The sequence below is a fragment of the Chiloscyllium punctatum genome, chromosome 17, assembly GCF_047496795.1.
Source record: "Chiloscyllium punctatum isolate Juve2018m chromosome 17, sChiPun1.3, whole genome shotgun sequence".
NCBI classification, from domain to species: domain Eukaryota; kingdom Metazoa; phylum Chordata; class Chondrichthyes; order Orectolobiformes; family Hemiscylliidae; genus Chiloscyllium; species Chiloscyllium punctatum.
The window spans coordinates 69,207,383-69,235,330 of NC_092755.1; the positions used below are offsets into that span (position 1 = coordinate 69,207,383).

General features: G+C 38.5%; 1 protein-coding gene across 13 annotated transcripts in view; it reads left to right on the top strand.

Moving 5' to 3' along the window:
* Positions 1–27,948, top strand: part of mtmr3 (myotubularin related protein 3) — a 143,105-nt gene that overhangs the window by 79,999 nt on the left and 35,158 nt on the right. For 10 of the 13 annotated variants that reach the window (XM_072587377.1, XM_072587378.1, XM_072587383.1 and 7 more), the window contains 10 exons: positions 10,093–10,175; positions 13,310–13,476; positions 14,495–14,591; positions 15,605–15,718; positions 18,290–18,489; positions 19,111–19,242; positions 23,479–23,590; positions 23,854–24,052; positions 26,593–26,778; positions 26,877–27,047. In XM_072587377.1, the coding sequence (XP_072443478.1) occupies positions 10,093–10,175; positions 13,310–13,476; positions 14,495–14,591; positions 15,605–15,718; positions 18,290–18,489; positions 19,111–19,242; positions 23,479–23,590; positions 23,854–24,052; positions 26,593–26,778; positions 26,877–27,047 (1,461 nt within the window). The remainder of the gene's footprint in view (positions 1–10,092; positions 10,176–13,309; positions 13,477–14,494; positions 14,592–15,604; positions 15,719–18,289; positions 18,490–19,110; positions 19,243–23,478; positions 23,591–23,853; positions 24,053–26,592; positions 26,779–26,876; positions 27,048–27,948) is intronic. The other 3 variants (XM_072587381.1, XM_072587387.1, XM_072587385.1) reach the window with 2 other exon arrangements.

Sequence of the window (27,948 nt, forward strand, 5' to 3'; positions counted from 1 at the left end):
CTGAGCTGTAGGTTTGATTTCCAGACGTTTCATTACCTAGCTCGGTAACATCATCAGTGGTGACCTCCAAGTGAAGCAAAGCTGTTGTCTCCTGCTTTCTATGTATATGTTTGTCCTGGATGGGGTTCCTGGGGTTTGTGGTGATGTCATTTCCTGTTCGTTTTCTATGGGGTTGATAGATAATATTTAGATCTGTGTTTGTTTATGGCGTTGTGGTTGGAGTGCCATGCCTCTAGGAATTCTCTGGAATGTCTTTGCTTAGCCTGTCCCAGGAAAGATGTGTTGTCCCAGTCGAAATGGTGTTTTAATTCCTCCGTGTGTAGGGCTACGAGGGAGAGAGGGTCGTGTCTTTTTGTGGCTAGCTGGTGTTCGTGTATCCTGGTGGCTAACTTTCTTCCTGTTTGTCCTACGTAGTGGTTGTGGCAGTCCTTGCATGGAATTTTGTAGACAACGTTGGTTTTCTCCATGGGTTGTACTGGGTCTTTTAAGATTAGGTTAGATTAGATTACTTACAGTGTGGAAACAGGCCCTTCGGCCCAACAAGTCCACACCGACCCTCCGAAGAGCAACCCACCCAGACCTATTCCCCTACATTTACCACTTCACCTAACACTGCAGGCAATATAGCATGGCCAATTCACCCAACCTGCACATTTTTGGACTATGGGAAGAAACCGGAGCAGCCGGAGGAAACCCACGCAGACACTGGGAGAATGTGCAAACTCCACACAGATAGTTACCTGAGGCGGGATTTGAACCCAGGTCTCTGGCTCTGTGAGGCAGCAGTGCTAACCACTATGCCACCCAAAGTTTGTTAGTTTTTGTCTGAGAGTGTTGGTGGGTTTGTGTGCTTCTAGGATTCCGAGGGGTCTTAGTAGTCTGGCTGTCATTTCTGAAATTTCTTTGATGTATGGTAAGGCGGTTAGGGTTTCTAGCTGTGGTTGGTCTGCTTGTCGTGGTTTGTTCTTGAGGAATCTGCGGACTGTATTTTTTGAGTATCCGTTCTTCTTGAATACGTTGTAAAGGTGGTTCTCCTCTGTTTTCCGAAGTTTGTCTCTGCTGCAGTGTGCGGTGGCTCATTGGAATAGTGTTCATTTATGTGAGTTGGGATGGTTGCTGGTGTAGTTCAGTATTTGGTCAGTGTTTGTTGTTTTTCTGTATACGCAGGTTTGCAGCTCTCCGTTGTCCTTTCTTTCGACTGTGACATCCAGGAATGCGAGTTTGTTGTCAGTTTCTTCCTCCCTGGTGAACTTTATGCCTGTGAGGGTGTTGTTGATGATGTTAAATGTCTCTTCTATCTTGTTTCGTTTTGTGGTGACAAAGGTGTCATCTACATAGCGGTCACAGATTTTTGGTTTGAGGGTTGGTAGGGCTGTTTATTCTAGTCTTTGCATTACCGCTTCTGCTATGAATCCTGATAGCGGAGATCCCATGGGTGTGCCATTGGTTTGTTTGTAGATTATGTTGCTGAAGGTGAAGTGGGTGGTGAGGCACAGGTCCACCAGCTTCATGATGTTTTCGTTGGTAATGTGATTGATGGTAGTTGGGGTGTGTGTGATGGTCACCAAGGAGGAAGAAACCACAAAGAAATTTGCATTCCCAGCATCACAGTCGAAAGAACGGACAACGGAGAACTACAAACCTGCATATACAGAAAACCGACAAACACTGACCAAATACTTAACTATACCAGCAACCATCCCAACACACACAAACGAAGCTGTATCAGAACACTATTCCAACGAGCCACATCACACTGCAGCACAGACGAACTTCGGAAAACAGAGGAGAACCACCCATACAACGTATTCAAGAAGAACGGATACTCAAAAAAATACAGTCCGCAGATTCCTCAAGAACAAACCACGACAAGCAGACCAAACACAGCCAGAAACCCTAACCACCTTACCATACATCAAAGAAATTTCAGAAATGACAGCCAGACTACTAAGACCCCTCGGAATCCTAGTAGCACACAAACCCACCAACACTCTCAGACAAAAACTAACAAACTTTGGGCGGCACAGTGGTTAGCACTGCTGCCTCACAGCGCCAGAGACCTGGGTTCAAATCCCGCCTCAGGTAACTATCTGTGTGGAGTTTGCACATTCTCCCAGTGTCTGCATGGGTTTCCTCCGGTTTCTTCCCACAGTCCAAAAATATGCAGGTTAGGTGAATTGGCCATGCTATATTGCCTGTAGTGTTAGGTGAAGTGGTAAATGTAGGGGAATAGGTCTGGGTGGGTTGCTCTTCGGAGGGTCGATGTGAACTTGTTGGGCCGAAGGGCCTGTTTCCACACTGTAAGTAATCTAATCTAATCTTAAAAGACCCAGAACAACCCATGGACAAAACCAACGTCGTCTACAAAATTCCATGCAATGACTGCCACATCCACTACGTAGGACAAACAGGAAGAAAGTTAGCCACCAGGATACACGAACACCAGCTAGCCACAAAAAGACACGACCCTCTCTCCCTCGTAGCCCTACACACAGAGGAATTAAAACACCATTTCGACTGGGACAACACATCTTTCCTGGGACAGGCTAAGCAAAGACATTCCAGAGAATTCCTAGAGGCATGGCACTCCAACCACAACACCATAAACAAACACAGATCTAGATATCTCTCAACCCCTCAGAAAACGAACAGGAAATGACATCACCACAAACCCCAGGAACCCCATCCAGGACAAACATATAAATAGAAAGCAGGAGACAACAGCTTCGCTTCACTTGGAGGTCACCACTGATGATGTTACCTAGCCAGGTAATGAAACGTCTGGAAATCAAACCTACAGCTCAGCGACCAAACCTACACACTAAAGTTCTTTACAACTCCAATGTAATATCCCTGCTCTTATAATCTATACTTCAACTGATAAAGGCAAGTGTCCTAATACTCTCTTAACAACTTAATAATCTGCCCTGCCACCTTCAGGGATCCGTGGACAAGCAACTGAAGATCCCTCTGTTCCTCTGAGTTTCCTAGTGTCCTACTATTTGAGTACTCCCTTGTCTTGTTCCTTCTTCCGAAGTGCATTTATTAGGGTTGATTTCCATCTGCTACAGATCTGCCCATCTAACAAATTTGTTTATATCCTCCTGTAACTCAAGGTCATCATCCTTATTGTCAATCTCCTCACCACTCTTCATGTGATTCGCAAACCTATTTATCATTCCACCCTCACATTCTCACTACTTCATTTTTATGTATTTCACAAATAATAAGAGACCCAACAGTGACCTTTGTAGTGTGCCATTGGATACCAGCCTCTATTCATACAAACAGCTTTCAACCACCACCCTCTGTGTCCAACCACAAAGCCAATTTTTAATCCATTTTGCCAAACTATCCTGGATTACATGTGCTTCCACCTTTTTTTTTATCACTCTCCCATGTGGGACGCTGTTAAAGGCCTTGCTGGAATCCGTATGAACAACATCAACTACATTACCTTTATCTACACATTAGGCCACCACCTCAAAATTTCATTAGGGATAGCCTCCTTCTGATAAAGCTATGTTGACTATCCCTAATTAAACCTTGCCTGTCTAAATGGAGATTAACTCTGTTGTTCAGAATTTTCTCCAATAGTTTCCCTACCATTGACATGAGACTCATTAGCCTATAATTTTCCAGGTTTTCCACTACCACCCTTGAAAAGTGGAACCATATTTGTTATCCTCCAGTCCTCTGGCATCTCCCCTGTGATCAGGGAGGATTTAAAAATGTGGGATGGGACACCAGTGATTTCCACCCTTTTCTCCCACAGTAGCTTGGGTCACAACTCATTGAAACCTGAGAATTTGTCCAGTAAAACCTCCAGTACATCCTATATCGACTAGTTCAAGGACTTCACAGCCCACAATCCTGAATTCTGCATTTATATCCTCTTGAGTGAAGACATGACCCATTTGATGAATGTACTAATGGAAATAAGTAACTAAAGCTTAGGAAGGTAGCTGATGTAATATGAAGTTTTGCTACACTTCAGTCCTTTTAGTGATAGCTATGAAGTATTTTACAGGTTGTGAATTGCTTTTATTTACTTGTGGGATGTGGGTGTTGCTGGCTGGGCCACCAGTTATTGCCAAACCCTACTTGCCAGAAGTTGGTGGAGAGCTGCTCTTTTGAACCACTGTAGTCTGTGCTATACGTCGATCCTGGGATGGAGTTCCAGGATTTTGACCTGGTGGCAATGCAGGAACAGCGAAATCGTAGAATCCCTACAGTGCAGAAACAGGCCACTTGGCCCAACAGGTCCATGCCGACCCTCCGAAGAGTAACCCACCCAGACCCATAGAACATAGAAAGATACAGCGCAGTACAGGCCCTTTGGCCCTTGATGTTGCACCGATCCAAGCCCACCTAACCTACACTAGCCCACTATCCTCCATATGCCTATCCAATGCCTGTTTAAATGCCCATAAAGAAGGAGAGTCCACCACTGCTACTGGCAGGGCATTCCATGAACTCACGACTTGCTGAGTAAAGAATCTACCCCTAACATCTGTCCTATACCTACCACCCCTTAATTTGAAGCTATGCCCCCTCATAATAGCTGACTCCGTACGTGGAAAAAGGTTCTCATGGTCAACCCTATCTAAACCCCTAATCATCTTGTACACCTCTATCAAGTCACCCCAAACCTTCTTTTCTCCAATGAAAACAGTCCCAAGTGTCTCAGCCTTTCCTCATACGATCTTCCTACCATACCAGGCAACATCCTGGTAAATCTCCTCTGCACCCGTTCCAGTGCCTCCACATTCTTCCTATAGTATGGTGACCAAAACTGCACACAATACTCCAGATGCGGCCGCACCAGAGTCTTCTACAACTGCAATATGACCTCAGGATTCCGAAACTCAATTCCTCTACCAATAAAAGCCAGTATGACATATGCCTTCTTCACAGCACTATTTACCTGGGTGGCAACTTTCAGAGATCTGTGTACATGGACACCAAGATCCCTCTGCTCATCCACACTACCAAGTATCCGACCACTAGCCCAGTACCCCATCTTCTTGTTACTCTTACCAACGTGAATCACTTCACACTTACCTACATTGAACTCCATTTGCCACCTTTCTGCCCAGCTCTGCAGCTTGTCTATATCCTGCTGTAATCTGCCACATCCTTCCTCACTGTCAACAACTCCACCAACTTTCGTATCATCCGCAAACTTGCTCACCTAACCTTCTAGCCCCTCCTCCAGGTCATTTATAAAAATGACAAACAGCAATGGTCCCAAAACAAAAACAGATCCTTGCGGAACACCGCTAGTAACTGCACTCCAAGATGAACCTTTACCATCAACTACTACCCTCTGTCTTCTTTCAGCCAGCCAATTCCTAATCCAAACCTCCAATGCACCCTCAATGCCATACCTCCGTATTTTTTGCAGTAGCCTACCATGGGGAACCTTATCAAACGCCTTACTAAAATCCATATACACCACATCTACTGCTTTACCCTCGTCCACCTCCTTAGTCACCTTCTCAAAGAATTCAATAAGGTTTGTGAGGCACGACCTACCCTTCACAAAACCATGCTGACTATCCTTGATCACATTATTCCTATCTAGATGTTCATAAATCCTATCCCTTACAATTTTCTCCAAGACTTTGCCCACAACAGAAGTGAGACTCACCGGCCTATAGTTACTAGGGTTATCCCTACTCCCCTTCTTGAACAAGGGAACCACATTCCCGTACCCTGTTACTCTACATTTCCCCTGACTAATGCATCTAACCAACACATGCCTGAACACTCTGGTCAATTTAGCATGGCCAATTCCCCTAACCTGCTCATCTTTGGACTGTGGGAGGAAACCGGAGCATCCGGAGGAAACTTACACAGACACGTGGAGAATGTGCAAACTCCACACAGACAGTCGCCTGAGGGTAGAATTGAACCAGGATCCATGGCACTAGCCATGCTAACCACTGAGCTACTGTGCCGTCCAAGTCAGGATGGTGAGTGGCTTGGAGGGAAGTGGCAGGTGGTGGTGTTCCCATGTATCTGCTGCTCTTTTCCTTCTAGCTAGAAGTCATGCTGTGTTCAGAAGGTGCAGCCTCCAGATCTTTGGCGAATTTTGGTAGTGTATCTTGTCGGAATAGGTTAAGTGCTTACAGAGAACAACTGCAAAGCAAATGCAATCTGCAAGAAGTGTTTCATAGGCTAAAATTTTAATTGTATGTGGGAATTGGATTAAACTTTATTTAATTCTCATTTGAATAGTAATATGTTGTGTTACAGAACAATGGTTCTCTTGTTTTCTCTTACAATAAAATCTTGAGCTAATGCATTTAAAAATAGTAACTTAAATCATTGACACTACTCTAATGATTGGTGAAAGTATTAATGGCAAATTACCATGGAAAGTTACATCTTTTCCAGGTGTTATAAGAAAGTGATTGAGAGAAGAAAACTGAGATTTTACAAAACAGTTTTATGTATGCTTAGCTTTGGATGACTTAATCAGCCAAAAGTGTGTATTCATGTTTCTGATTCTTCTTAATGTGCTACAGGATTTCTCAATTCATCATTCTAAAAGTCTTTTATGAAGATTTTAAAGATCATGCCGCAAACAGATTAATTCAATAACTGCAAATTGCCATGGGATAAAATAGAAAGTGGAATTCAAACAATTCCAATAGATTACCATGCAGTTCTTTTACTGTGTCATCTTCATTCTTATCTTTAACTTAACTGAAAGCTATTCCATCAAGATAATACCTAAACTATAGAATAGAGTCCAACCAGTTTCCATCTACCACCAGCCTTCTCTGGTTGGTTGTCTTTATGCTCACATTGAATAACTTTCCATTTTATTTCCATTCACTTATTTCAAATGAATGTGTTTTCTTTGGAAAACATGACCCTCATGGGGTCATGGCTGTCTTTTTTTTTTGTGGGATATGTGGAACGCTCCATGGACCAGAACTGCCAGGGGTGGAGGAATCTCCTTTGCCTCTTTTTCCAGTATATTGACTGTACCTATCCCATTTTCTGTTCTCACCTTGAACTAGAAAGCTTTGTCAATTTTGCTTCCATTTTCATCTGGTCCATCTCCAACTCTTTCCTTAACTTCTTTGACTTCTGTCTCCATTTCTGGTGATGGGCTATCAACGAATATTTATTATAAGTCCACTGATGCCCACAACTTTTGTTCATGTTTCCTCTCAACTTGCTTCCGATAAGGATCATTCAATTTCCCCAGTTTCTCCGTGCCTGTTACATCCATTTGATGTAATTTTCCACATCAGTGCTTCTTGTATGTGTTCCTTTGTCCTCCACCACTGTGTCTGATTCATTTCCTGCACTTCTCTCACAACTTTCCTACCTCTTGGGACTATGATATGATTCTCCTGGACTTTGCCTTCCAATAACCAGTCTGTATTCAGCTGATCATCCTCCACCTTTGACGTAATGTCACCAGCAAAGATATCTTCCCTGTCCTCCCCTTTCACCAGCGCAGAGAGACAGTTCCTTCAAAGATCCTGTTTCACTTTTCAATCAAATCTGATACCACATTCCCTTCCCATAGCACTTTCCTTGCAAGAGTGGGAACTTCACCACTTGCCTTTTACCTTCTTCCAGATCAACACCAAAGTTCTAATCTTCCTTTCAGATGAAGTAGCGATGTTGTTTACTTAGCAAATTTAATACAGTGTATTTACTGCTTGCCATGAATTGGGGAAATCAAATGCAGATTAGATGACCACTTTTAGAATATTGCTGTTTAATTAACAAGAATGACCTTGAGTTTCCAGAGGCCTACCTTTTCCCCTTTTTTTTCTGCTGACATCTCTGTCCTCAGCCTACAGTAATTGAAATTTCATTCACACCTGAGAAATTTGATTTGCCTTGAGCATCTGCTGAGTTTGATGTTTGCAGAATTTAATGAAAGACATCTTTGAACAAACTATGATGTTTAATCTATTTTAAATACACTTCTGAACATCATTGTTATAAACACTTGCGTGCTGATCTGGTATTTGGTCCTGAATGTAATGCTGGACTCATCAACTGATGATATTAATGACAGTGCAGTGGTCCATGCTTTTGCTTGCAAGTATAAGCCTTATTGGAACTCTTGGGAAGTAACTGCATAATGCTCCATTTCAGTGATAAGCAAGATGACATATTTCAGAATGTTATTTAATGTGTCAATACTAAACAGTTAGTACTGATGCAAAATGGAATCCGCTTCACACCAGCACTAAACTTAGACATTCATAATTTGTGTACAAAATAATAGTCCTGAAACCATTGGCACTGGCACCATTATTGTAGTGTTGCTGCATTCTTGGAAATGTAATATAATGCTTTTGCATCAAAGTCTTTTTGGTGGTTTAGGATTTAATGGGTCAGGAACTGAATGGAATAATACTATAAGATTAAACTATTCCGAACAATCATACTGTGCTCAATGTTAATCCTATTTCCCACTCTACAGATGCTGTTATATCTGCTGAGTTTCCCCAACAGTTTGGTTTTAGTCTCACATTCAGTTGCAAAGAATGACCTCTTCACATTTGTCGCATGTGAGGGTTGAGAAGACAGTCAAAGAATTTAAGATGTTAATAGTTGGAGTTACTTTTGGCCCCAGGTTGATCCTGAGTAATGTGTGGCAGTTGTTCACTTCCTTCTCCAGGACTATCAGCTGACGAAGGAGCGTCGCTCCGAAAGCTAGTGTGCTTCCAATTAAACCTGTTGGACTATAACCTGGTGTTGTGTGATTTTTAACTTTCTCCAGGGAAAACGGGATGGCCAGTTGGTATTGTTGGTACCAATTGGTACCTATATCCCATAAAAGAATGACCAAAAAGTAAAAATAAGAAAGTTAATGCATCATGTGCTCTACTGAGTGCCATTTCACTTGCCTCTTGAAGATTTTCTATCTATTTGACAAAATAAGCTTTCTCCTGTTTTAAATGTGTACTTTTGTGGCACCTGAAATATAATGCACATCTTGGAACATTTTACCTGTACTAGTCAATTTTTTGAGGTGTTACTCATGATCTATGAAAAGAAATGGCTGTTACATTAACAATTCTGAAACAATTGTGAATAATGGGTGTTCTGGAATTTTCTTTTACATGGTATTGTTACCATACTGTGAAGCAAAGATTAACAGATGTCAATATTACTGCATTGCACATTAATTTTCAATAGACAGGGGCATGACTAGCCTTTTGCTTTATGTCATATATGATGAATTGACAAATACAGCCTCTTCTATTTAGGTTTTCCCAAATTGTGTGTCAGTCAGACTCTATATGCAAACATTTGGACAGGATGAACATTTACCACTGAGCCATTGAGCACTAATCTTACCATGGGAGATTTTATCTCTACCCCTGCCATATCAGCCCAAGTGTGCTGAAGCATGTTGATGCTCTTCCTCCACGCAACTGTGCTGTCTCACCTTTTGTGCCACCTCTGGTACCTAATACTAGTCCAATCTGTCTTTGTTGTTGCATGAGAGACTATGACAAAAAGGCAGTCTTTGTATAAAGGAGGTTAGAAAGCAGGGGATATTTGGACCAAACAAAACCAAGATTCTTTTGTAGAGTCATATATTCCATTCTTAGATGTTACATTATAAATGTAAACATTCTCACTTGTTTTGTAATTTCCATTCTAGATGTAGATTTAGGAATTGATTTCTGATCAATCGTTTCCAGTATATGCACAGACGCGATTTTTGTGACAAATAAAATTGGATCCTTTTATCTGTTAGAATTTGAGGTCTGAACATGAAAAAAATGTGCCTTTTAAAGTTTTATATTAAAATTTTTGTATCAAAATCAAAATAATGAAATTCTTCAGTGGGTTTACTGTCTTAAGGCTTTACAATTACCACATTTTGGAGCTGAAAAACAACAGCTTATTAATAATCTGGCTGATGTATGTATAATTCAGAATTTTCTTTTCTGAGTTACCAAAGGGGATAATGTTAATCTATAAGAGTTTGCAGTCTGCCTATCTGCAGCAGCTTACCTTTTGAGGGTTTATGTTGACCTAGTATTATTATTATATTATTAAGTAACTGATTTTTTTTAAACTTGATTGTTTTGAAAGGTTCCTTTGCAGCTGATTGAAAGTATTGAATGCCGTGAGATGTTCCAGCTTCATTTGACTTGTAAAGACTGCAAAGTTATCAGGTACATGATTTTATATTCTAGATGTTTTTAGACTTTTAAAATGCTTGGTACCTTTTAGATTAAACTTTTCCATTAGTTGGCATTAGCTAAAAAGAAACAATTTGCATTTACAGTTATTTGTAGTTAGTCACTGACACATTTTGAGAGTTTCCATTTATTAAATAAGCAAACTAGTAATGCAAATTTTGGGATAATTGGACCTAAATTAGTTGTACAATAAGAATGCCATGAGTGTTCAATTGACTTAAATGACTAGATTATCTGTGCATAAATCATGTAAGGTGGCAGGACAGGTGGAAAAAGCGGATAATGAAGCATACAGTCCAAGATATTAGTTACGCCTCTCCTTGGAATATTATTTATAATTCTGGCTGCTACACATTAAACTGAATGTGAGGGTACTGAAAGAGTGCAGAAGAAATTTATGGGAATTGTTTCAGGGATGAGAAACTTCAGTTTTCCAAATAGTTTGGAGAAGTTGGGACTGTTTCCCTTGGAGAGGAGAAGGCTAAGAGGATGTTTGATTGAAGTTTTCAAATTTCTGAGAGGCCTGGATAGTGTAGACTGGAGAAACTGTTCCCACTTGTAAAAGAATCAAAAACAGACTTAAGGTGAATCACAAAAAAAATGCAATGAGAGAGAAAAAAAATTTGCACACTGAGATATTCGAGTCTGGTTCAACTGAGGCATTCAAGAGGGCATTAAATAATTATTTAATAGAAATAATGTGCAAGGTTATGGAGTGGTTGGTAAAATAGCACTAAATCGGGACAGAGATAATGGGCTGATTGGGTGCATTCTGTCATTCTGTGACTGTAACTGAAATTCTTATTAAATTTGACAAAGTTTTAAAAATCTTGGAATGGTCCCTGTTGATCTCTTCCTTCTCCTTGCTGCCCTGAAAAATGACATACACGGTTTATCAGCACACTGTCACACAATTATTCTGTGCCATGCTTTTGACGATTTGATGGCATAATAGTTTGAAATTGTCACATGGGAATTAACCAACATGAACCTGTATTCTGTTATGATATTAGGGATATGTGGGTGCATTGTGCTGATGGAAAGTAGGTTTGTGTAATTGTCTTTGGTTTTGGAAGTGTAGATTTTAAGCACATTCTAGTTATTCAGCCCAATGGGGAGTTTGTTTTGAACAGAGATTGTTTCCTTTAGAACAGAGGAGATTAATAGGGGACATGATTGAGATGTATACAATTATGAGGGATATAGATAGGAAGAAACTATTCCCTTTGATGGAGGGATTAATGACCAGGAAGCATAAACTTGTGGTAGAGGACAAAGGATTTAGAGGAGATGTGAGGAAAAACCTTTTCACCAGGATCTGGTAGAAATTTAGAATTCGCTGCCTCTAAGAGTGGTAGAGGCAGAAACCCACGTAACATTTAAGAAATATTTAGATGTGCACTTGTGATGCTAAGGCATACGAGGCAATGGGCCAAATGCTGAAAAATGGAATTAGAATAGTTCGCTGGTTGTTTTTGACCGGCATGGAAGCAGTGGGCCAAAAGGCCTTTCTCTTTGCTGTAGATTTCTGTGACTCTGTCAATATGCATTTCCTGTTTGCAAAAGCAACCGTCATTTTGTGTAACAGTAATGTAAGTTTGGCATCAACTTTTCCCATTGTAATTTATCTTCACATTTACAATGAAATTGCCCATATAAGTTTATTGCACTTTAATCTACTTATTTTCCAATTGGGGTGCTACACCTCTTATTTTCTATCTTACAGTACATTTTGTTTATATGTACTTCGTGCCATTTCAGCAGAGAAATTCTAACAGAGGTTAGCTCTCTCCCAGATTTTATATAAAACACAAGAATATATCATTTTACTCAAGTACGGCTATGAGCTTAATCAGATTGTCTCCTGGTCCCTTGCCTCATAACCTTAGCACTATATATGATCTTAGATCCTAGTGTGCAATGCAATGAGAGATTAATTTGTAAAGATATTTGTAGTAACCTAAATAGTTCCTCCTTTGAAGGAATCCAGAGGATTTGCCAAATATATTTTGTCATTCATATAATTCAATTCAGATGAGTACCAAACAATAAATGTACTACTTAGTTTTTTTTTAAGAAACGTAGCACAGGTCATTCTGCTATAATATACATTTCATTAATGCGAATTTGCTGTAATGTGTGACGAATTGAGGATATTCTTTCTAATGTGCGAACTTTTAAAACTTGTATTAGTTATAACACGGTTCTGGCCCCGTTAGTTTTAAGTGGTGCTGCTTTACATGATTTTCTTAAACACGGAATTGTATGAGAACAAAACTACTGCGTTATAGCAGAATCCACTGTATGAAGTGTATATCAACACTTTTGCATCAGGTTGCATAGCCAGTGAACCTTTTGAACATAATTACTGTTTAGTGTAGAGAAATGTGGCAGTTTACACAAGCAAGGTTCCACCAACAGTAGTGAGATTTATTAGAAGGTACGTCTCTTTTAATACTTGATTGTAAGAGTCATACAATATGGAAACAGAGCCTTTGGTCCAACTCATCCAGGCCAACCAAGTTTCCCAAACTAAACTAGTCCCGCTTGTTTGCGGTTGGCCTGTATTCCTCTAAATCTTTCCTGTTTATTTATCTATCCAAATGTCTTTTAAATATTGTAACTGTACCTACATCTACCATTTTCTTTGGCAGTTCATTCCACACATGAGCCACAGTTGACCAGGACACCAAGAAAGCTGTGATCTTTCACTTAAGTTGGTGTCAAGGGATCTCTTATGCTGAACAGTGAATCAAACTGATGCTTTTTTTTCAACAATTTATCTTATAAAAAAAGTACCCCCAATGGTTTAGCTCAGCACTCCCTCACTGTTGTACTGAAGTTTTGACCTGGCCTATATGCTCCAATTACCGGAATGAGGCTTAACCCTTCTGACTCAAAGGGGGGGTATGTTTTGATTGAATGAAAGCTGAACCAATATTAAGCCTAAAAAGTTGTCCCTTTCAATAAGTATGCCCAGCAACAAGGAATGTTAAAAATGGGTGGCATTACAGAAGTGAGCATTCAATTTTATTTGTAACTTTTTTTAACAGTGGCTCTAAAAGTTTTAACCTTTTTCATTCACATTTTTTTAAACAAATAAATAGATGTCAATTTTCTACTTTTGAACAATGTCAAGAGTGGGTAAAACGTATGAACAATGTGATACGACCACCTGCAAGGATAGAAGACCTTTTTGCCTTTGCTTATCATGCTTGGTGTATGGATGTGTATGCTAGTGAAAAAGAACAACATGGAAACTTGTGCCGACCAGGTATTATCCAATTAATGTTAATTATTTTGTATAGTACAATATAAAGTTTATTTCCTCACTACACTGCTTCATTCAGGGAGGAAGTGGTGTTAAAGTAAACAGTTACAATGGTCAAAAAATGACATTTCTGAATTTGGCAGACAAGAACTGGAGTTGCTGCTTGATATTAAGAATGAACAACAATAAAATTCATTAGCTTTGTGTTCAACCTGAAAACCTTCTCAGTTTTAGACCTAAATATCATGATTGTTTCAAGACATGCCATCATTTCAGAAATAAACTGACATACAGCCACTCGAATTCAAGCTTCATCACTGAATCAGTATTAACTTGGCCAGGCCTCGCTGGAGTTATGGAAGAGGCAAGTTAACATGTCAACAAGGAAGTTAAGAATAGTATCAAATTGAAAGAAAAAAAAACATGCAATGTGGCAAAGATTTAGTGGTAAACTAGAGGATTGGACTTGTTTCAAAACCAATAGAAGATGACCAAAACAAATTACAGGAAGAAAATAAACTGAGGGCAAGCTAGCGAGTAATACAAAAACAGAGTAAGATCTTATTAGATATATGAAAAAGAAGAGAGGCCAAATAGGCACCTTAGGGAATAAGTCTGAGAAGTGATCCTTGCTTCACTGATTTCGTGCATAAATTCACTGCGATATGCAATAGGCAACTATCCCATCATCACTACTGTCGAAGTATTTACTTCCAGCATAGCCATTTGACTGAAGTATCAAAACATAACTGACGCATTTGAAACTGTATACCATTCTGAGCCAAATAAATAGACTGGAGAAAGTTGTGTAAGTTTAACTTTTCAACCTAATAGTCACAGCTAATCTCACAATCATAATTATATTTAATTCACAGTGGAAGTTCAGTAAATAATTTATGCTAAAGTCTTGTGATTCAGATGTTTTGTGTAATTGGGGAAGTTAGTGATGATGTCTCAAGCCAGAGAATGAGAAGCCACTTGAATTGTTGATTTCTGTAGTCTCACCATTGTTCTTCTCCAGGAGAGCATGTTGTTTCAAGATTTAAAAATGAAGTTGAACGAATGTGCTTTGATATGCAAAATGCATGGAGGATTACCAACATCAATGACAAATACAAGTAAGAACTATGGTGTTGTTACTTTTGTAATTGTTTTTTATAATTGAATCTTCAATCTTCTATCCTCTAGTGCTGACTAATTTGGTACAAATATTTGGTCCCAATACAGCGGATCATTGAAAATATGAATAGGTTTTTCATTGTTTGATTTTTCTCAATTTTTTTCAGCAAAGTTAGGTCAGTGTTGTCTTGTGCAGTATCACAGCATTTTGTCAAATTATATGTGGATTCCAAAATTACTATCTCGTTTAAATGAAGGTGAATCCTTTATTAATTTAACCACTTCCCTGAAGAGGAACACAAAAATGTTATCTATTCAATAAGTATTAGAATATTTAATGTTGTAGGCGAGGTAAATAGTTACTGAAGTAGCAAAACATTTTGCCAAAATGTATTTTTCCAATGTTATGCTAAAAAAGATGATTGGAGTCTTTTACAATAATATTTGAATTTCTGCAACTAAATAAGTTGTTCATTCAAATTTTATTCAAAACATTCTCATCAGTTCCAAGTGGAAAATTGAAGCATCTGTTTCATGAGTTGATGTGAGCTAAGGTACATAACTAATGCTAAATCTCTTCTTATTTTCTTGAACATTTTGTCTGACTAAAATATTAGAAATATTGATTAAGCATTTTTATTTGTATATTTGAATGGGTGCCAAATATGTTATCTTCTATTATAAATCTATAAGTACCCTTTTTAAGTATCTGCAATTTTCAGAATCAAATTTGACTAGTCGAGTCCATGTGGTGTTTTTGTACATTTTCAGTAAGTTCCATGCCCTTGCTGCTAGCCCTGTGACCTGGAAAATTTATTTTTTCCCAAGTCCCTGTCCAGTCTTCTTTTGAAAATTCTTCTTCATCTTTGCTTCCACCTTCCTCACAAACAGTGCGTTTGTGTGATTAACTATGCTTTGGTGTTATGTAAGGTCTTGTTTTTTTACATTATTTGCCACTGCAATTAAAATGAAATAAATATTGAGTTAAATGTTATTTTATCCTGAAATATAGATTGTGTGCCAGTTACCCACAGCAGTTACTTGTACCAGCTTGGTTAACTGATAAAGAGCTTGAGAGCGTTGGAAACTTCAGATCATGGAAGAGGATTCCAAGTGTTGTCTACAGGTGTGAATAATTAATTTTTAAAGATCTGACAAAATAAGTTTAATATAGTGCAAGGACACTCTTTGTATGGAGCATGATGTTCAGTAATATTTTTACATGTAAAATATATCTGGTGAAACAAAATAATGGAAAATGATTTTATATGGAGAGCTATCCACCTTCTCACTTAAAACAAATTAGGGTGATTAGTGACTTCGAAGGTACCTACGTATCTGCTGCCCTGTCCTTCTGATGGATGCATTCGTGGATTTGGGAGGTGTCGTCTAAGAATCTTTGGTGAATGTCTGCAGTGCATCTTTTAAATAGTCACAGTTCTAAATTACTTAATTGCCTTCTTCCAAAGTTATCGTTTTAAAAAAGGATGACTGGAGTCTTTTACAATAATATTTGAATATCTGCAATTAAGTAAGTTGATGTTCATTCAAATTGTATTCAAAACATTCTCATCAGTTCCAAGTCCAAAATTGAAGCAAGAACTGACCAAAAGCCATCTGTCTACCTCTAGTTTATTATCACAGTTGTCTAATCTAGGAAATGATTTATTCTGGACTTTTTTAAAGAATTATAAATCATGAGCCATTTGCAGGCAGCTGTAAGCTATTCTTGTGCAGTTATTTATAATTCCTGAGCATTCAAAACCAGTTTTGATGAATATTTACTTCTTTGTTGAGTTTTTCAATTTATTTGCTGTCCATTTGCCTTAATAGCTCATTTAATCTGAACAATTTTGGCTCTCAGACTGTTGACTGCTTTTAGCAACTTCTGGAACAATGATATTTGGCAACACATTCAATCCCTGTGTTTGAGAAGTTTCTTGTCCAATCTTTAGAAGTGTTCTCAGATCTCTCCTTCACTGTTTTCCCTTAGGGAACATGTTTTCTTATTTGGGAATCTAGAATTAGGTGACACCATTTTTAAAAAATAGGAATCTCACATTTAAGATTGAAATGAGCAGCAATTATTTCATCCACAAGATCGCATGTCTGTGGAATTCTCTTGAGCAGAGAACAGTGAAAACTAGATCCTTGAATATACTCATAGCTGCGTTAGGTATTTGATGATAAGGGAGTTCAGGGGTACGGGGACAGAGTGTAACGTGGAGTTGAGACCACAATCCGATCAGCTATGATCTAAATCAAATACTGGAGCAACACTTGTGGACAGATGGCTTGCTCCTCCTCATTCTTGCTCTTGTTCCTGTTACCACTGCCATCTTAGCTTCCTAAAGTCAGCTCTTTCCATGCTGCTGTTTCTTTATCAGCCAGGAGTTCGCCAAAATTGAGGGAAGTGTGCTTTCAATTTGGATTGCTCTATAAAAATAAATACATAATCTAAAACCAGGAAAATGGAGGCAAGGAAAAGCAAAATGAGTTCCAAGCTTTGCAGGCATTTTAACTTGGCACTGCTTGTACCTATATACATATAGTGAATCTTAAACATTGTTTCCACGCTGTTCTTGGCACATTCCTCCCGTTTTTTTTAATTAAAAGCATAGTCTGCAGGAGATATTAGTGCAGTTAAAATGAAAGATGAATACTGCAAGCACATTTACTTTTCTCTCGTCTGGCTTTTATCTCTTGACAGTATGTACTGTTCTGCTTTTCCTTTAAATGACACTAATTAGTTTACAAAATATTAAAGATACGCTGCAAGTTCATAGTGCAAAACTTAAAAATACTATTCAACTTTTTCAAAGATGTTATCAGTTTTTAAACACATTTTTTATTTTGAAACCATTAAGAATGTTAACTTCTATCAGAGCATGTTTTCTAGATGTTTCAAGCATGTCATACTTTGATGCATGAATTACTTTTGAAATATATTAGCAATTTATACAGCTAAAAATGGCAGAACATTTGGTTGCAATAAGATCCCACAATAATAAATCTAACACATTAATGGATTTTTTTCCTGTAATTTCTCTTCCTCCATAAATATTATTATAAGACTAGCATCAATTACTTTCTACCAATGGCACCCTTGAGCCTGCTACACAAAGATATGAGAATAGATCTGTTGTAATATATACTTCATGTCTCCATAGCAGAGGCACCAAGATTTGAAATGTAAATGAAAATGACACATTTGTGCCCACTGGTACATGTCCCAGTTTACTGTTCAATCATTAATTATATCTCTGGGTACCTTCTTAAAAGGGTTTTTATCTGTTTGCATGGGTTAACCATGTCTGGTAACATTCTAACTTGTGTTAAGCATGTTAAGTACAGAAACAGGGCCTTTGGTCCAACTCGTCCTAATCTGACCTATTCCAGTTTGCCAGCATCTTGCCCATATTCCCCAAAACCATTCCTATCCTACATCTTGATCTTGTGTCTATTTCTTTGCAACGTCACCCATCTCCCTTCCATGAATAAATGCAAACACATTACTTTCCCCGGTGTGCACTGTGATTTACAATCATGTGAATCAGATTGATGCTTCCCGATCCATTATTCCTAGAATGGTCAGACTCCCATATCCTGTTCTCCACTCCAAATTAATCTCAAATGAATCAATATCACAAATGCAAAATTTATATACTTGATAAGTACTTTCTTGCTGTTTTCTCAGGCACCAAGGCAACGGTGCAGTGATTGCACGTTGTAGTCAGCCAGAAGTCAGTTGGTGGGGTTGGAGAAATTCAGATGATGAGCACCTGATAAAGTCTGTTGCAAAAGCTTGTGCCATGGATAGCAATTCCACCAAACATGTTAACGGCAACTGTGTACGAGACTTTTCTAATGGTAGTGACCTGTCTGATGTGGAATTCGGTAAGAGATGAAGTGGTTTTTGCATTTATTATGCAGTTCCAGTACAAATTTTGTATTTTCAGTCATTGTTAAATTCCTATAGTACTTTGTAGTAGTTCTTTTGTTTGTACTTTACTTTTTTTTTATTTCAAAAATATACTTTACACAATTGCTCAAACTAAGGTCAAAAATCACACAACACCAGTTTATTTGAAAACACAGGTTTTCAGAGCCTCACTCCTCTTTCAGGCGCTAGTGACAGAGGAGACATCTAACACAGAATTTTTAAATAAAAGATCAAAGGCCATACAACTGGAACGAATTAATTGAACAAACCTGAAATTGCTGTTAAATCTTTAATCAGTTAAAGTGGAGATGCATGTTCCAAAAGATTAATATGCAAATCACTGAATTTCTTTCAAGTCACTGCCCTCTGGGGCATCCAATCCTGCAGTGGCTTCCTATAGACTCTTAACCTCTGAAAACCTGTCTCTATGGCATAGTGAATCACATTTGATTTTCATCCAAGTTGAAATAAAGCTGTTGGACTATAACCTAGTGGTATGTGATTTTTAAATTTGTCTAACCCACAACAACACCACATCATGGTACAAACTAAGGTTAATTGTCTTTTCATTCTAGATTCTTCAATGACTAATCCAGCTGGAGTAGAAAATTTATGCAGTCCACCACACAAACTTTTGATTTTGGATGCTAGGTCATATGCAGCAGCAGTAGCTAACAGGGCAAAGGGTGGTGGGTGTGAATGTCCTGGTGAGTATCAGCAAGGAAATGTAAATAGTAATGCTGAATAGATTATTTGAAATTGACATAGCTTACATTTTAAGTTTTAAAGAAATGGCCAACCAGCATTTTGGAGGCTAATATTAGCAGATTTTTGGATCAAGAGATTGCTCATTAATACCAGAAATTAACAATTGAGTGAACTATATCTGTTTTTACTGTGCCTACTTTATAACTGCTGATAATTTTGAGCTATTTGTTCAAGTATTTATTTATTGTAAATAAACCTACTTTGAAGTTTGCATGATATAATAAGTTAAAGCACTCCCCTTTTCACTGTTAAATCCTGAGTTTGAATTGCTCAGATGAAAAATAGTTTGTGACACAACTTTGGGTGGTCTTGACATTAAAAATTTAGGGCTAAATCATCTATTAAAAGAAAGTCAATCCAAGAGATTACTCCATTCCTTGTCACCTAGACACAAGAGACATTTAAGCATTGAACACTGCAAAAAAAACTTTATTATTTATCTGAGCTGCAAGGAAACAAGAGGAACTTTGGTTTTCACCTCAATAGAAAGTGTGTGGAAAAAAATGATGCTGCAGAAGTACATGAGATTGGATATCACGTAGACAGGTGGTTATGATGAAGATACCAATGATTTTGAACATTCGGTGAATGGTTGAAAGAATCACATGATAAGACTTCAAGTTTCAAGACTTTTGTTTTAATAAACTAAAGCAACATTGACAAACCACTTCCAGACATTAGCTAGTCTAAATCAGAGAAAGGAACCCCCACACTTGACACGTACAGCACCCCAAAATCCCCTACCCCAAGTCATAGTTATCATTTAGTCTATCCCTTGTGTGGACAATTCGTTCTGAAAGAGCCTAAAAAGCTTAAAGAAAGGTTATTCTCAGCTTCTACTCTCTGAACTGATTTTTGTCCCTGGCTAAAAAGGGTGAATGTTCCAGTTTTGTTTAAATTGCCACAAACCTGTTTTTTCCAATCTAAATGCAAGCTCCTACGTGCACCCTGCTTGATGAACAATAGAACTTTGCTGCCCATCACTCTCTTCTTTCTGTCAGAACCTTGCAGACTGTCCAGGAAAACCTACACCCAATCCTGCTGTGGCTTCCTATAGACTCTTGGCCTCTGAAAACCCTGTCTCCATGGCATAGTGAATCACATTTAACTTCCATCCAAGTTGAAATACTAATTAGGTATCTCCAAACTCATTCAGTCATGGAATTAAACAGTTACTTTATATTTTAACCATTACAAAACCTGACGTGGAATCATACAGCACGAAAACAGACTCTTCGGTCCAACTGGTCCAGGCTGAACATGGTCTTAAACTAAACTAGTCCCACCTGCCTGCTGCTGGCCCATATCCTTACAAATCTTTCCTATTCATGTCGCTTTCTAAACGTCTTTTAAATGTTGTACCTGCATCCATCACTTTCTTGGGAAGTTCGTTCCACATGCAAACCACCTTCTGTGTAAAAAACAAAAAAATTTGTTTCTTATATTTTTTAAAATATCTCTCCTCTCACCTTAAAAGTGTACCTTCTAGTCTTGAAATCCCCCATCATAGGGAAAAGACAACTATCGTCAACTCAATCTATACCCCTCATTATTTTATAAACTTCTTTCAGATCAGCTGTCAACCTCCTACATTACCGTGAAAATAGTCCCAGCCTATCCAGTCTTTCTTTATGACTCAAATTCTCCACATCTGGCAACATTCCGGTAAATCTCTTCTGAACTATCTCCGGCTTGATAATATCCTTCTGGTAACTGGGCAACCAGATCTGGACACAGTATTCCAGAAGAGGCCTCACCAATATCTTGTGCAATCGCAACATAACATCCCAACTCTTATCCTGAAAGGACTGAACAACGAAGATAAGCATGCCAAATGCCTTTTTAACCACCCTGTCTACATGTGATGCAAACTTCAAGGAATTATGTACCTATGCCCCTAGGCCCCGCTGTTCTACAATACTATATAAGGTCCTGCCATTAATTGTATCAGTCCTACCCTTGTTTGTTGTACCAAAGTGCAATACCTCGCATTTATCCAGATTGAACTCCATTTTTTCAGCCCATTGACCCATTTGATCAAGATCTCTTTGTAATCTTAGAAAACATTCTTCACTGTCAGCAACGCCACCAATTTTGGTGTTGTCCGCAAACTTATTAACTATGCCTACTGTATTTTCATTGAAGTCATTTATGTAAATGACAAACAAAAGGTATCTAACAACTGCCTGTGCCTTGGAGACAGACCATCCATCATTATCCCAGTTGCTTACATCATTGTTTACAATAGACAATAGGTGCAGGAGTAGGCCACTCTGCCCTTCGAGCCTGCACCACCATTCAATATGATCATGGCTGATCATCCTTAATCAGTATCCTTTCCTGCCTTATCTCCATAGCCCTTGATTCCACTATCCTTGAGAACTCTATCCAACTCTTTCTTAAATGAATCCAGAGACTGGGCCTCCACTGCCCTCTGGGCAGAACATTCCACACAGCCACCACTCTCTGGGTGAAGAAGTTTCTCCTCATCTCTGTCCTAAATGGTCTACCCCATATTTTTAAGCTGTGTCCTCTGGTCCAGCACTCACCCATCAGTGGAAACATGTTTAGAATCATGAAATTTTACAGTACAGAAAGAGACCATTTGACCCATCGTGTCTGTACCAGTTCCTGAAAGAATTATCTAGCTAGTTCTATTCTCTAGCCCTATCTCTGTAGCCCTCTAAATTCATCACACTCAAATATATATCTAGTTCTCTTTTGAAAACTTCCTGTCAGTCCATCTCCAGTGCTATTCCAGATAGCCATTCCAAATCCTAACAACCCTGAGTAAAGAAGTTTCTCCTCATCTCATTCCTAGCTCTTGCTGACAGTTTTGAATTTGTGACTAGAGTTACTGACCTAGCAATTAGTGGAAACAGAATGTCCTTCTTTACCTTGTCAATAGTGTTCATAATTTTGAACATCTCAATAAGGCCACCTCTTAATGTTGTCTGCTCCAAGGACAATAATTCCAATTTCTCTTATCTTTCCTTATTTCTAAAATCTCTCATTCTAAGCATCATTCTAGTAAATCTCCTTTGTACTCATTCCAGGACTTTAACATCCTTCCTTTCATAAGGTCCCCAGAACTGAACACGATACTACAAATGTGGTCTGACAAATAATTTGCAGAGGTGTAGCAATACTTCCTTGCTTTTATATTATGCCTCTATTTATGTAGTGATACAGCACAGAAAAAGGCCCTTCAGCCCACCATGTCCACACTGACCAACAACTAAATCAATCGCAACTACCTGCAGTTGGTCCACAGCCTACCATGCTCTGGCATTTAAGGTATTCATCTAGATGCTTCTTAAATGCTCAAAGTACCGATATCTACCACTTTCCCAGGCAGCATGTTCCATATTTTTACTAACCTTTGGGTGAAAAAATTAACTTGCAGCTTTCTCATAGTAACCCGACCTGGCTGCCTTTAATAACCAAGCCACTCTGGCTTCTTGGTGGAATTCACAGAAGGGCACAAAGTGGCAAAGAAGAAAGGTCCCTGAAATAATTTTTAAAACATTTTAAATAGTTAATTCTGAATGGATGGAGTAAAAGGAGTCTGTGATAATTATCTTGTGATCATCTTCTCACAGGAACATGCGTAGAAATGGGGGAAAAAAAATCACCATGTTCTACTGAGGGAGCTTTTCTGATGGTGTGGCAAAGTAGAAGCTTCAGCTTTACATTCAACCTAACTATCCCTAATGTGAGAGTATGTCTTCTAGCAGTGGGGAAAAAGGAGTTAAAAATGTCTTCTGCTCACAACTATCGTCAATGCCATTTTTTAGATACTCATAAATGTACTTGTGTACCCATGAAGAACTTATGAAAGTATTGCGTAGGGAGTTGAGCACACAAGCATACAAGGAAAATGTTTGGAGCCTGTAAGGCTCATAAAATTCGTTTTTGTGCTTGACTTTGCACTACCATTCCGTTCTGTTTGCATTTAACAATACATAATTTTTCACTCCTTTACTTTATTGAAACAAAATTATGGACTAGTAAAGCCAGTGTCAGAAAACTTTGACCTGTTGTTAAGAAATGACTCCAGTCATTTGGGAATAGTTGAGATCATTCCTCATTACATGTTGACATTATAAAAAGATGGCTTTGGCTTTTTGTTTTAATAATAACTTATCATTTCCCAAATGCAAATTCTGTTGCAGAATATTACCCCAACTGTGAAGTAGTTTTTATGGGTATGGCAAACATTCACTCCATTCGAAAGAGTTTTCAGTCATTGAGATTTCTTTGTACACAGATGCCAGATCCTGCCAAGTAAGTGTTTTTTTTAGAAACTCAAGTGGAATATTTTAAGCATTTTCATTTTTTTGTTACATGTTTGAATTATATGGAAAGTGAATAAAAGTTATTTTTAGACAGACAATGTTATGATTATAGTTTTCTCAGAAATAAGTTAAAACTATTAGTATTTTGTACTCGAGTTGAAATCTAATCTCAATTAATTGGTTTAATTGTTTGATGCAAAGGGACACACAAATCTCTAAAATATTTTCCTAATTGATTTGATTTTTGATCAGCAGTTGGTTATCAGCATTAGAAAGTACCAAATGGCTTCAGCATCTATCCATGCTTTTAAAAGCAGCGCTACTTGTAATTAATGCAGTCGATCGTGACCAGCGGCCTGTTCTGGTGCACTGTTCTGATGGCTGGGACCGAACACCACAAATTGTGGCTCTATCAAAATTACTGCTGGATCCTTACTACAGAACCATAGAGGTGTGTGTGTGTATCTGTTCATTTTTATTGTAACTTACTATGCTGAAAAGTTGCATCAGCAGGTTTTAAAGAAGCAGTGCCAGTTAGGAAAGGTAAAGTTTAAAGATATTCAGGGTGATTTTGCAAAAATTGTACATTTTCTAAAGCTGTGTTTAATATCTGAACTTGAAAATATTTTACAAAATTATTTTCTTGTATAATGAGTAAAACTTTGGAGATGATTTTTTAAAAACGTCATACTGTGCATTATATTATTAGTGGTGATAAAATGCACTTTTGGCCTCAAAATATTAACTTTTTCCATGAAAATACTACATTTAATAGTTGGGGAAAAAAAATCACAGCAGCACATACTTTCTTTACACTTGATTTCTAAACATTGAAGCCTTGTTGAAATTATTAAGTAATAATAATGTACTACTTTGAATATGTTCAAGACAAAGTCTGTTTGGTATAATTTTCTGTTTAAAATAAACAAAATTGCTATTAAAGTTCCATTTGGAAGCATTGAGTGGAATAGGTGCTTTTATCCAAACTTGATCAAACATGCATAAAGATTAACAACATTTTTTTTTCAATTGATGAACTCTTAACATCACGAGGTGAGTAACTTGTTTCAAGGCCATGCTATTGAGTATGTATCTAAAAATATTTTTTTCAAATCCAGGAGTCATTGAGCTGTACAGCATGGAAATAAATCCTTTCGTCCAACTTGTCCTTGCTGACCAGATATCCTAATTAAATCTAGTCAAATTTGCTCTTATCCCTCTAAACCCTTCCTATTCATATACCTATCCAGGTGCCTTTTAAATGTTATAATTATACCAGCCTCCACCACTTCCTCTGGCAGCTCATTTCATACACGCACCACCCTCTGTGAGAAAAATTTCCCCCAGGTCCCTTTTTAAATCTTTTCCCTCTCACCTTAAACCTATGCCCGAGAGTTTTGGACTCCCCACCCAGGGGCAAAGTCCTTGTCTATTTATCCCTTATGATTTTATAAACCTGTCTTGTCAGCCATCAGCCTCTCATGCTTCAGAGAAAATAGCCCTAGCCTATTCAACCTCTTCTATCGGTCAAACCATTCAACCCTGGCAACATCCTTGTAAACCTTTTCTGAACCCTTTCAAGTTTCACAACATCCTGACTATATCTGGGAGACCAGAATTGCATGCAGTGTTCTAAAAGTGGCCTTACCAATGTCCTGTACAATCGCAAAATGACTTAGCAACTCCTAGACTCAATGCACTACCAATAAAGGCAAACATACCAATTGTCTTCTTCAATATCTTGTCTACCTGTGACTCTACTTTCAAGAAGCTATGAACCTACACTCCAAGGTCTCTGTTCAGCAACATTCCCTAGGACCTTAGCATTATGTGAATAAGTCCTGCCTCAGTTTGCCTTACCAAAATACAGCATCTCACATTTATTTAAATTAAACTCCATCTGCCACTCCTCAGCCCATTGGCCCATCTGATCAAGGTCCCTTTATACTTTTAGTTAACCTTCTTCACTGTCCACTACACCTCCAATTTTGGTGTCATCTGCAAACTTACTAACTATACCTCCTGTGTTCACATCCAAATTATTTATATAAATGACGAAAAGCTGTGGACCCAGCACCAATCGTTGTGGCACATTGCTGATTACAGGCCTCTGGTCTGAAAAGAAACCTTCTATTGCCACCCTCTACCGCCACCCTCTGCCTTCTACCTTTGAGCCAGTTCCGTATCCAAATGGCTAGTCTTGCTGTATTCCACAAGATCTAACCTTGCTAACCAATCTACCATGAGGATCCTTGTTGAACACCTTACTGAAGTCCATTATAGATCATGTCCACTGCTCCACCCTTATCAATCCTCTTTGTTACTTCTTCAAAAAACTCAAATTAGTGAGACCCGATTTCCTACACGCAAAGCAATGTTGACTATTCCTAATCAGTCCTTGCTTGTCCAAATGCATGTAATTCTTGTCCCTCAGGATTCCCTCCAGCAACTTGCCCACCACTGATGTCAGGCTCACCAGTCTATAGTTCCATGGATTTTCCTTACCACCTTTCTTAAATTGTGACTCCACGTTACCCAACCTCTAGTCTTCCAGCACCTCACCTGTGCCTATCAATATAAATAGCTCAACAAGAGGCCCAGCAATCACTTCCCTCACTTTCCATGGAGTTCCAGAGTACATCTGATTAGGTCCTGGGGATTTATCCACCTTTTATGCATCTTAAGACATGCAGCACCCCTACCTCTTATATTGACAGTTTTCAGGATGTTGCTATTTAATTCCCTACCTTCTGTGTCTTCCATATCGTTCTCCACAGTAAACACTGATGCAAAATATTTGTTTAGTATGTCTCCCATGTCCTGCAGTTCCACACATAGTCGTCTTTGCTGTAGTTTTAGTTCATGCTCCAAAACAAGGGGTCATGTTCTAAAATCAGAGCAAAAATGAATTTTGAGTCTTGACAAAGCCCAGTATTTTTAACGATGCACATGCTACATGAATTCTAACACAAACAGTTACATATTTTTCAGGGTTTTCAGATATTGGTGGAAACTGAGTGGCTGGATTTTGGTCATAAATTTGCTGATCGGTGTGGCCATGGTGAAAACTCAGATGATCTCAATGAGCGCTGTCCTGTGTTTCTTCAGTGGCTTGATTGTGTCCATCAGTTACAGAGACAGTTTCCTTGTTCATTTGAGTTTAATGAAGCATTCCTTGTAAGTAGATCTTTCTTCTGATGGTCCTTTCCTTTGGAGTAGACAGGTTTGCCAAAATTTAACGAATACATTAATTTATTCCTATCTGTTTATTCTAGGCTAAATTGGTACAGCATACATATTCTTGCCTTTTTGGAACATTCCTGTGCAACAGTGCAAAGGAGCGTGAAGAGAAACACACTCAGGAAAGAACCTGCTCTGTTTGGTCACTCCTGAGGCCTGCTAACAAATCCTTTAAAAATCTCCTATACACCTCACAGTCTGAAACTGTACGTTTGGTTTCTGTAAAATGATTGTAGTACATAAACTAACATTTCATTTCTTGTGCTTTAATTATTTTGAGAAACTTTAATTCAATATACAGAGGAACCTCAATTATCCAAACGACATGAGCGGGGACTATTTTGTTCGGATAATCAAATGCCTGATAACACAGTTTAAGAAGCATCGGGACCTTATGATCTTGTTCGGATAATCCAAAATTTGGATAATCAAATGCTGGATAATCGAGGTTCCTCTGTAAATAATCTCTCATTAGATTATACAGATGATGTGGAGGTGCCGGTGTTAGACTGGGGTGGACAAAGTTAAAAATCACACAACAACAGGTTATAGTCCAACAGGTTTATTTGGAAGTGCAAGCTTTCGAAGCGCTGCTCCTTCATCAGGTAGCTAGTGGGGCAGCATCATAGGATGCACATTTATAGTAGAAGATCAAGGTGTCAGGCAACTGATGCAAGGTATTGAACAAACCTAAATTGCTGTTAAGTCTTTAAATACTTAGAATGGGGATGCAGGTTTTGAGTGATTAATATGTAAATCCCAGAACTACTTTCAAGTCACAGCCCCAAGATAATTGAAGGTTTTTAAAAAAAAAACCAACATCTCAGCTCAGACAGTGAATTAAATGTGTGAGGATAGAGTCGTCTGCATCTCAAACTTGAGTCAGACTGGTTCTATTTCCAAGGTAGGAATTTATTAAATGTCACATAGACTGACTGCCTTTTTGAGTGTGTGCTTTTTGAACAAAATAGAATGTATCTGCAAATTCACCCCATAGACTTGTGTGTGTGTGTTTGCATATGTGTGTGCGCGATGGAGTGAGTGTGTGTGCGCGTGCGCATGCTTGATAGTGTATGCATGAGTGTGACAGAGTCTATGTCCATGAGA